Source organism: Halichoeres trimaculatus, unplaced genomic scaffold (assembly GCF_033239565.1).
Source record: "Halichoeres trimaculatus isolate MK-OKI-2021-1 unplaced genomic scaffold, fHalTri1.1 fHalTri1_scaffold_8, whole genome shotgun sequence".
Taxonomy (NCBI): Eukaryota; Metazoa; Chordata; class Actinopteri; order Labriformes; family Labridae; genus Halichoeres; species Halichoeres trimaculatus.
The window spans coordinates 7,300,076-7,311,434 of record NW_027437186.1 but is presented as its reverse complement, the minus strand read 5'-3'; the positions used below and the strand labels follow the sequence as shown (position 1 = coordinate 7,311,434).

Genomic DNA, 11,359 nt, shown 5'->3' with positions numbered 1-11,359 from the left:
GCCTTGTAGCTGTAAGGGAGGAGGCTCAAAGCCCGCCTCTGGAGTTAGCATTTCCAACATGGCCCTTACCACGATTGGCTTCATTACTCTGTTCAGAAAAAAATGGGTGATGTCACTGAGACTACGTTAATCTGTTCTACAGTCCAGGGTTAAAACATTTATTGAACTCGATAAAAATTTGTTTGTGACAAAGAAAACCTGCAGAGCCTACGTTTTTTTTTTTTACAAAGAAGGAACACACAGGAGGAATTGATAAGGAAATAGATAAAGAATGGAATTAATAAGAGGAATCAATGATGGCATTGGTATCAATAAAATTTCATTAATGCCCATCCCTGACTATAATACAATGACACTGACGTTAGGCAGTCTTCGAGATAGAAATTAAGTGATGTGAAAAGAAAACAGTATATCTCGTCACTTCTTGCCATAAATAAGGTGTTTACTTTATAAAATTCATTGGAGTCCCTCAAAACTATCTATTAACTTATTTCTTTTGGCACCATGATACAAAACAAATGTAATGACTTCTTCTATAAAATAACTCTATGACTTTCCAAAGTTTATATTCATAAAAACAGCACCCTGAAATCTCTCCCTTAATTTGTTTGGTGCTTATATATATATATATATATATATATATATATATATATATATATATATATATATATATATATATATATATATATATATATATATATATATATGACGCTCCTTCTGATGATGTTTTTGCAAATGAATAACTGTGTAACAGCACGACCCTTCTCAAGTCGGAGTTAAAACACTAAAATGTCAAGATACATCCCCGAAAAAGAATAAATTCATTAATTAATCAATTCAATTAAAGATAAATTAAATTTCCATTAGCTGCACTTCATAAACCTCACTACTGTGAAAGATTAAAAAAAACAATACAATACAATAAAATATACACAAAGAAAGAAAGAAAGAAAGAAAGAAAGAAAGAAAGAAAGGAAACACATTTGAAATGAACTTGTGATGGTTGTTTCATTTCTGAGTGAACCATCTAAACTTAAAGCCATCTTTGAACCACGTCATTGTTCCCTGATGATAAAGCTCCAGTTTCAGAATGAAAACCTCCCCACACAGATATTACAGACAACACAGACGTTCCTCTGTGGATTCCTTGTGGAGGCTGGTGTGTTTTGTTTTCTAAACTCAGGTGAGTCAGAACGTCCAGTGCTTCTTCAGTCTGCTTCATTCTGCTGAGGACACATCTCAGGCTGTCACTGAATGAGTTACCAAGTCTTTGTACAGTCACATTATGCAGTTTAACTCCTGTTCTGGTGTGCTGTGGTAAAGTTTGAACTCATTTGTCTCTTAACAGTTACCGCCAAGTCCACCTGATCCTTCACAACCAGCCCATCTTTGGCAGGACCAGTCCAGAAGGTAAGAACTGAACAAGGACCCAGCAGCGTCCAGTTTGAAACTGCTGCTGAGGCTGGTTAGACTGGTTTCCTGTTAAGGCTCTGCAGCCTGATGATGCAAACGAAATGTAAATACAACAATTATCCTAAGCTTGTTCTCTAGTGATCAGAAGTCCACACATCTCCTCATTTAAGATAGAAATTTTGATTTTCTCAAGATGTGTCAAGCTAAGAGAAAGTTAATCTTAGCAAAATGTCTTTTAAGCTCTTGTTGATAGATCAGCGTGAATGTTTAATTTGTTCTCTTTACCTGGAGATTTTTTTATGGACGAGAACCTTCACTATGATGTGACCTTTGACCCCACATTACCTCTTTTATTGCAATATGTGTTTACTTATGAGGAATACAATATGCAAGTAAGCAAGCAACAATCCAAACTGCAGAATCATACAAAGCCAGAGTGTTACAGCACCTACCACGGTTTGGCCTGGTTTTGTCTGAATTTTGTACTTTGTAGTTTCCGCAAATTTGACACAATTTCATCATTTTTTTTTAAAAGTGGGACAAATTCCAAACAGGGAACTATGTTTTAGATAATAAAATGGGTGTCATAAAGTACATTTCTAGCCTTGACTCAATTTTGACCAAATGTGTCGTTACAACACTCGTAGCTTTTGTGCAGTATTGATCTGAATTTCTGACACAGACCCAAGTATAACACAATATTTATTTTTCTTACATTAAAGGTGGGGTCTGCAGGATCTTCATTAAGAAAAGTCTATTTTTACAGGAGTAACGCTGCTCAGTCATCTCCTCTATACTCTGTGGGGTCTCTTTACATGTGTGTCAGTGTCTGTGTCCGCCTCAACCCCCTCCTCTGCCTGTATGTTGATGTTTTGGTTGTTTTGGGATGTTTTTTGGCAGAGAGTAAGCGTGGTTACCTCAGTCAATCACAGCATGTCAAGGTACACAAGTGACTTTGAATGTTGATACTAGCTGAAATAAGCTATCCTGAGTGGCTATGATAGTGGGCCTAACACAGAGTAAGAAAACAACCAAAGTGAAACAGAACTCCAAACAGATAAAGCTTTTTCCTAAACAAGGTGATGCATAGCTTGTGCTAACATGCTACGTCAGGGCAAGGCTCTCCGACGTCAAACGCGACGCTACAGCTGGTTGCTGGGCTAGTGATTGTGTTCGCGTTGTCACGGCCAAAGGAAGTGGGTGTGTGCTGCCGCTGGCACTGATCCAAAGAGGTAGAGAGGCCCAACATCAAGTCAAGATAAGGGACGAGTGGAGTATTTGCCGCATTTAGCAAGTTTCAGTGACAAGGACAAACTTTCTTTTACTGGAGGAACCCTGGAGCAGGATCAGGCAAACAGCGATGAAAACAGTCAGCTGTGTCCAGACATGAGAATACAGCACTGATAAATAAGGTGGAGTAAGGGCTATGTACCACAAACAGGAACTTGAATGCTAATTGGCTGATTGTAACACTTGGGTCTCAAATTGACATCTGTAATGATAAAATATTGATGTTAGGGGTCAGTGGTGAGCACAGAGTTTTTGCAGGGCAGGGGTGAAAAGAAAAAGAGGGGCAGGTGGCAGGCTAACTAACCAATAACTGAATGTGAAGTAAATCAATCATCTTGTTGATTGATTGAATTGATTATGTCTGACTATTGTGTTTTCTTTTCCTCATTTGCTGCAGGATGTCATCCACATCTCAGAAACATCGTGATTTTGTCGTCGAGCCAATGGGAGACAAATCTGTAACGTCTCTGGCAGGGATCGTAGAGACGTTGGGGAAGAAGCTGAAGGATAAGGGCTTCAACAAGGTGCAATTCAGCGATGGAGCTGTGAAGTGCTGTGAACACAAATGAATAAACAATTTCTGGTTTCAGTGTTTCAACTCTATCTGCATTAGTTTTTAACTATATCCATGTCTCATTACTCAAAAATGAAAAACTGGAATAAATGCCTCATTTAACTGGACCTGCCCTCAAGTTTGGATTCTTTGTGTTATCCAGATATTGTGGTGTGGAGGCAGAGAATCAGTCGAAACCGATATAGACTGAAGTTTAGAAGAGGATTAAAAAACAACAGACAGCCCAAGTGTCATCTCTGCTTTGAGAAGTAGTACAACCCACAATTCAACTGTAAAAGCGATATTCGTTTTATTTCCGAGTAAACCATCTCACTTTATACCATCTTTGAACCGTCTGCGTCTTTGCGTCACTGATAAAGCGTCAGTCAAAGCTGCTAGTATTTCTGGGTTTCAGAATAAAACGCCTTTAAACCAGAATAAAGAAAGTTCGTCTGTGGGTTCCTCGTGAGGTTTGGTGTTTGTTCTGAGCTCAGGTGAGTCAAACCGTCCGGACCCGCTTCACTCTGCTGAGCACACGTCTCACGCTGTCACTGAATCAGTTACCAAATCTTTGTGCGGTCACGTTATACAGTTAAACTCTTGTTTTGGTGTGCCGTGGTAAAGTTTGAACTGTTTGTCTCTTAACAGTTACCTGTCTGAGTTCACCTAGGTCCTTTAAAACCAATCCACTTTTGGCAGGTCAAGAACAGAAGGTAAGAACCGACTGAGGTCCCAGAGTCCAGTTTAAGCCTGCAGTCTGGTTCCTCCAGAGCAGCTGGTGACACTGGTTAGACTGGTTGTACTGTGAGACTCTGCATGATTGTACAAATAATATATGGATACCAGTATAACCCTGGTCTAAATTAATGTATTCAGTAATCTCGAGATGTTAGCTTGTTCTATAGTGGTAAAAAGATGGATTAATACCAGGTGTTCTGATTATTGCCCTACAAGTCAAAATGCAGACTAACAGCAAACTACAGCAAAACTGAGAAAGAGGTCCTCGTTTCTTTTCTTTCCCTAGAGACTTCTTTATGGACAAGAACATAACTATAATGTGACCTATGACCCTGAAAATGTACTAACTGCACTTAACTGTAAGTGCAGTATCTGTTTAAATGGTTTAAAACACCTTTAGCAACATTCTTAGCCACATTGCCTCTTTTATTGCACTGTGATGTCTTGTTAAGAAATTTCTTTGATACACAATGGTATACATGTAAGCAAGAGTCTGCCTTATTCCTGGACCAAAATGTCTCACTGGGTTTACGATAAGCCACATCCACCTGGCAAGTCTTACTTCATGACATTTGATCCAATAACAAACATAACGTGATTTGATAGTTTTTGAAATAAGAACAAAATTAATTAAACCTCAACCCATATTTCAAGAAACACAATGAGTAAATTTCTCTGACCCAAATGGCAGATTATTTTACTCATTACAAGCAAGTCAGGTCTTAGGTTTTACAAAAAAAAAAAAAAAAAGGTATTTATATGGACATGTCAGGAGCTAGCTTTTAGTTTAACAAGAAGCCCTTTATTGGAAATGAGACAAAGACATAGACTAAGTTTGAATTTAGTTGTGTTCTAGTCCATTTGTCATGATCATAAGGATCTTTAACATCTCCATAACCACCATCGTGTTTCTCTCAAAGTCAGTGAGCAGCAATGCAGTTAGTGTTTTGGCATTGAATAGTAACAATGTGGTGTACTTCTGAAGAAACTGTGCAAAAACCTTTCATTTGACTTATTTACTTCTCATTTTTTCTTTGTCAGATGGTGAAAAGGATGTCACAAAGTAGATTTCTAGTCTTAACTCAATTTTGACCAAATGTGTAGTTGCTGCACTTTGAAGGGCAGTATAGGTTTGTATTAATAACACTGACCCAAGTGTAGCACACATTATTCTTTAATCATCAATCTTCTTTTTTTTTTTTTGGGCCATTTCACAACAAACATTATATCTATCTGTATATCTAGACAGTATTGTGTATTAATACCAGAGGTCCAACATCAAGTAGAGACAAGAAGAGTATTTGCAGCATTTAACAAGTAATGAAATGTTCAGTAGAATCAACATTAGGTCCTGAATTTAGGTTTGGCTCTGTCTCTCTTCCAGCAGGATGTCAACTACATCTCAGAAACATCGGGATTTTGTCGGCGAGCCGATGGGAGACAAATCTGTGACGTGTCTGTCAGGGATCGGAGAGACGCTGGGGAGGAGGCTGGAGGTTCAGGGCTTCAACAAGGTGCAAAACACATTCAAGGGGACCACTCCTGAGTTTTAAAACAGTTTCCACCAAGCATTCCGGTTTGGTTCAGTTTGGTTTGGCACGGTTAAGCCTGTTCCCGTTTGCGTTTACACGGCAAACTGTGCCCTCTCATGGTAGGCGGAAACTGTCAGATGTACAAAAGATGCAAACTGTGGTCGACTACTCTGGTCCTGCACTTCACAGAAAGAGAGCAATCTTTGCAAGCAGGATGCTGAAACTGCTGTATGTGAGCACTTTTGGACTAAAGATGAAACTTGCAGAAGATGATGCTGACGTCGGTGTGAGCTACAGAAGCTTGTGAGCTTTTTCAGCACATCACAGTGATGTGATGGAGTGGATCAGTTTCCACTGCTCTGCTGATGAATTACAGTTATATTTAAGATAATAATAATACATTCTATTTGTAAAGCACTTTTCATCAAAGGATCTCAAAGTGCTACGGGTTAAAATAGGATTAAAAAGAAAATAAAATCTTTCAAGGATAGCTTTTTTTAAAAAGGAAAGGTTTTACGGCCCTTCTCAAAGGAGTCTGGTGTTTGTGGAGCCCTCAGGTGGTCAGGGGGGGTATTCCATAGGTGAGGAGCAGCTGAGCTGAAGGCCCGCTCTTCAGTGGTACCGAGCTTAGTCCTCTGAAGGGGGTAGTTGTTACCAGAGTGAAGGCATGGTGCATATTTACTTTGTGGTTTGTGATGGGAGGAGTTCCTTGGTGTAAGTTTCTGTGGATGCAGTGATGTGTTAACAGGTACATTTTGTTTTCAATTCTGAATGAGACCAGAAGCCAGTGGAGGGAGTGAAGGATGGGTGTGATGAGGTCATACTTCTGCACCCTCATCAGAATCCTAGCAGCACTGTTTTGGATGTATTGAAGTTTTTGAAGACTCTTTCTAGGAATCCCGATGAGGAGTGCGTTGCAGTAATCCAGCCTTGAGGAGACAAAGGCGTTGACAAGTTTTTTGGCATCTGACAGACTGAACATGGGACGGAGTTTTGCAGTGACCTTAGGCCTTGTGGATATCTTTAATGTGGGTGTTGAAGGCCCAGGATGGTGACTGTGGATGACAGGGGTAGATGATAGAGATAGACTGATATGGATTTTTTGGGGCCGATACCGATATTGGTTATTTGTAGTCAAGAAGGCTGATAACCGATATTTGAAGCCGATATTAATTTGCAGTCAAAGTGAAAATATTGGTGCCAAAATTTTGAATGATGGAAACTTTAACGCTTAACTTCATTCAAATGCCTTTAAGCATGAGTTTATCAAACAGCTCCCAGGCTTAGCAGCAAATTGTATAAAGTTAAATCAAAACATAAAAAACTAAATAGCTTAAGTTTTCTACAGTAAATAAAGTTTTTCAAAAATTCAATGTAACTGAAATAACTGAAATAACTGCACTGCTGATTGGCTGTTACTCAAGCCATGGCTCTGCTTGTAACCAATCAGATGGTACTGTGGGTGGGACAGTGCTGGGGACTGAGTAGTGACTGCAGACAGCGAAGCGGCTGCATCAGAGCCGCAACAACCCAGTTTTAAATTTGTTTTTTATCAGCCCTTGAATAAAAAAAAAAGGCTGATGCTGATATGCCTCAAAATGCCAAATATTGGCCCCGATAATCGGCCTGGCCGATAATCCGTCTTTCCCTAGTAGATGATGTGACCAGAGAAGATAATGTGGGTTATGGAGGAAGACTAGACCTTTTGAGCTATTTAACTGCAGGAGGTTGTTTGTCATCCATGCCTTTATCTCCTCAAGGCATGATGATAATGGTGGTGATGTGATGATGATGATGATAATGATGGTGAGGCTGCAGATGGGAAAGTGTCTGTCTTTCATCAGTGCACTGCCTGTTTGGCTGGTGTTGGAGGCTGGTTGTCCTCAAACTTCCTGCTGCACAACTTCGCTCCATCACTGAATGATCTTGTCATTCATTGCAGAGATCGAAGGGTTGAGCTGTGATTTTCAATACTTGGCTATAACAGAGGTGACAAGAGCATCAATTTCACACCTCACAACACCCCCAAGATTAGCTCTACCCAGATGATGCCGAGTGTCTCACCCTGTTTCACCTAGACGGGACTGTTGTGATGTCCCTCTGTCATGGCTGCCTGAGAAGAGATTCTAGCTGTGTCCCAATTCAGGGGCTGCAGCCTTCAGAGGCTGTAGCCTTCGGAGGACCCAGCCTTTATAGCCTGCGTAGACCACAAAGGCCGAACTGAATTGAGACGGTCTGGTCTACGAAGCATTTCCTGTTTGTCACCCTCGACGTCACACAGCACCGCCCTCACCTGTCAGGCTTACATTACTTTTAAACACACGAAAACCAAAACCTCACATTTAAACAGGATTATTTTTACTATCTTTTTATTACTTTGCGTTGTTTTTATTATTATCATTATCATTATCATCATTTTTATTATTATCATCATTTGTATAATCATTATCCCTATTGATAGAGTATAGATCTACCATTTACATGAGAGTAAGGCAACAAAGGACATTTTCAACATTTGATCAAGTGCTGGGGTGATGATAAATAAATAAATATAAAATAAAAGCTGCTGAAATGATTTAATGTCTTTTGTGAATTCCCTGTAAAAAAAATACATAAATTAAAAAAAAAAAACCTCCAAGTAAGTTTTTTTCCCAAGAGAATTTACATTTATGGACATATTTTTATATAATAATGAGAAGATTCATAAAGAACTCTTTTTCCTCAGTATATCACTTGAAAAGAGCCCAAACAACACATTTTCTTACACAGAGAAACAAAATATTCTTTCACGTTTTAGAAACACAATCACATAGTTGTTGCCAGAAATCCTTCATATCTGGATAAAACAGGACTCCTTTTGGAGTTCGGCCGTGTCCATCATGTTCGGCATTCATACGCAATGAATCTTGGGATATGTGAGGCTATGAAGGATTCACCGAACCCGTCCTTCGCGGCCCCCGAAACGGAGGACGGATTCGTCCGGATTCGTCGGCCGCATTTGGAGGAGCCTCCGTATTGGGACAGCCTCCGACGCACCGCTGTGACGTAATCGGTCTTCAAATCCAGCCTCCGTAGGCTGCAGCCCCTGAATTGGGACACAGCTTCAGTGTTTGGGAGTCTGCTTGGAGTGCAGCAGCTGCTTCTCTGACCAGCTCTCTCTCTCACACACACACACACACACACACACACACACACACACACACACACACACACACACACACACACACACACACACACACACACACCAGTCATTTCCCCTTTTTGCTCTCATCTCTTTATTGGCTGCCAGTACTTACTCTCATACCTGACTGACCTGTGAAGCCATGCGTCTGCTTGGGCACTTTGTTCTGATCTTCTGAGTATTCTTGGGGTCAGAAATATGAAACTGGAGTTTTTTCGTTTGTGCACAGTCTATGGAAGAGTCTCCCTTTTGATATCAGAAAGACATGAACGCTTGAGGTGTTGAAACCCTCTGTTTACTAATGTGTATGACTCCTGAGGAAGATGTCCTGTCTTGTGGCATGTTTTGTTTTTGGGAATTTCGATATGGTGGATTCATTTTTTAGGCTTTGCATCTTTGTTAAGCACTTTGATTAAAAACACTTAAATACAACCCTTATTGATTATTTAATGGGTATATACTCTGTGATAAAATTATGCAATATATACAATTTATTTTATACTAGAATTTATAGTTCCCTATATTTTATTTCTTCCTGTTTGTTTTGGTGTCGTTCTAGAGGTGTGAAAAATATAAATATTTCAACTTTTACTTTCAATTTTTTTCAAATTAAAATTCATATTTTAGGTAAATTATAATATAAGTATAATAAAAAATAATCTCAAAATATTTGGGGTTTTGATGCCCCATCATTGTTTTCTCTCTATTCTAGGGTCAGTTAGTTTAAAATCATTTTTAGTTTTTTTTTTTTTTTTTTACAGTGTAGTAGACTGATAAAATGATAATCACAGTCATGTTTTGTACAGTATTAGATTTTTTTATGAGTAACTTTGGTTACACCAAGTGGCACTTATCAGTTTCACCATCTGACCACGACTTTCACCCAATAATTTCTCTTCAGCATTAGGTTAATGTCACTGTAGTTTAAGTGACAAACTTGTCACACTTTATGTTTTCAAGTTAATTGTGTTTATGAAACACTGCATCTGACTTTCTTTATTTCAAGCACAACAAAATAGAAAAAATGCTTTCAATAAAATAGTTAGCTTTGTAGAATATCACAATATATCACAATATTGTGATATTGTGTTATTATTGTATCGTGACCCAAGTATCGTGTTGCGTAGCCTATCGTTAGGTATTTGCCAATACTCACTCCTAGAGTATTCTGTGTATTTATTGTCATGTCATGTTTTGTTTTTGTGCTAAATGTCTCTATTCTGTGTGTTTCAGGCCTACGTAGTCCTGGGTCAGTTCCTGCTCTTAAGGAAAGACACTGAGATGTTCACTGATTGGCTAAAAGACGCGACAGGTGCCAACTCCCGTCAGGCTGAATCCTGTGCTCAGTGCTTAAGGGAGTGGTGTGACGCCTTCCTCTGACACGCCGCCTCCTCGCCTCAGCCCCCGCCGCCTCTCGTTCTTCTCGTTCTTCCACCGTTCTGCTCCTGAAGCTGAGACCTGTCTCGTGGCTGCTGCTGTTAAAAAGCTTTGAGGTGAACCATCCACCTCCTACCTGTTGGGTTGCTGTGATGTCACAGCTCTCTGTAAGGTGTCTGTTTACCTGTTCATCGTCAGCTGTTTTCATTGGTAAAAGTTAACACTAATAAAAGCTTTACGTCCAAACAGCTTTGTGTTACAGCTTCATTCTTACACAGCCTCTTTGAGCCCAGCGGTTGTTTCAGCATCACTTAATGAGGCCTCCACTTTGCCTTCATGGTGTTCATGTGCCAGAGTGAGAGTTTGGGTGTGGAAAGGAAGATAACTAAGCCAGGATATCAATTCATCATCAACTTAACTTGTTAGTGTTACAGTAATTTTTACAGGGAACTGGGATTAACTGGTTTGATATAAAATAAAGTTACTGAATGAATGAACAGACACCACCTCACAGTGTCGTTTATGTTGGTGTAACTGAACAGGTTCAGAATGTGGTGGCAAGCGGTCAGCTCCATCTCTGTCTGATTCTCTCTCTGCTTCCTGGTCTGTGTCTCTGAATGAGAACATAATGAATGTAACCACATCATGCTGTACTGAAATTGAGATTGAGTAGAACAAAGATTGTATGGTTGAATGAAGCATGGTTGAAACTGAAGTTGAATATGTCATTTCAAGTAAGTCAGTAGGGTTGGGACTGAGGCAAAGCAAAACTGGAGTGGGACAGCGACCTGCTCCCTCTCCCCATCCTTGAAAAAAAAAAAAAAAACCCTGCTTTGCTCAAATAGTGAATTTCTGTAATGACCCACACTATGGGGTGAATTTTTTTCTTTTTTACAACTAAGCAGTTTGGATATCACAAACATAAACATGAAAACATGATTCTTAAAAGATAAAAGGAATTGATTGTATAAATGTTACCAAAGGGTGACACAGTATTTTTTTTGTTTCTTTTCTTCTCGTCTTCTTTTTATTACCATTTTTTTAATCTTATTCGTATTTAGTGTATTTTTGCTTACGTAGTGATTAGTTTTATTATTTTTTTATTATTTGGAAGTGTATAACTTAAATTATTCATTACTCCTGTATGGTGACTAGTGACTAGTTAAGTTTCGACTTCCTCTCACTCCTTTTTGAACACGCAAACGACAGTTTTATTTGGCTTCTTGGTTGTTGGTTTTATTTTGTCGGTTTACTTTTGTTAATGTATTGAATTTG

At 39.2% G+C, this 11,359-nt stretch overlaps 1 protein-coding gene across 2 annotated transcripts; it reads left to right on the top strand.

Annotated features, from left to right (window-relative positions):
- Nucleotides 1-3,614: 3,614 nt before the first annotated feature.
- On the top strand, nucleotides 3,615-10,322 carry LOC141794947 (barrier-to-autointegration factor B-like). Of its 2 annotated transcripts, none has more exons than XM_074675617.1 (4): nucleotides 3,615-3,750; nucleotides 3,905-3,969; nucleotides 5,382-5,508; nucleotides 9,941-10,322. In XM_074675617.1, exons 3-4 carry the CDS (start codon nucleotides 5,383-5,385, stop codon nucleotides 10,085-10,087), a joined length of 273 nt encoding a protein of 90 aa, XP_074531718.1. In that variant the 5' UTR covers nucleotides 3,615-3,750; nucleotides 3,905-3,969; nucleotide 5,382; the 3' UTR covers nucleotides 10,088-10,322. The 2 variants fall into 2 exon arrangements, with proteins under 2 accessions (XP_074531718.1, XP_074531717.1); XM_074675616.1 differs by having other exon boundaries at nucleotides 5,379-5,508.
- Nucleotides 10,323-11,359: the final 1,037 nt, after the last annotated feature.

What these genes read in the sequence shown, in the direction of transcription:
- LOC141794947 (XM_074675617.1), top strand. Translation starts at nt 5,383, where the DNA reads ATGTCAACTACATCTCAGAAACATCGGGATTTTGTCGGCGAGCCGATG. An exon ending in AGGTTCAGGGCTTCAACAAG is followed by an intron (nt 5,509 to 9,940) that starts GTGCAAAACACA and finishes TGTGTGTTTCAG; the next exon opens with GCCTACGTAGTCCTGGGTCA.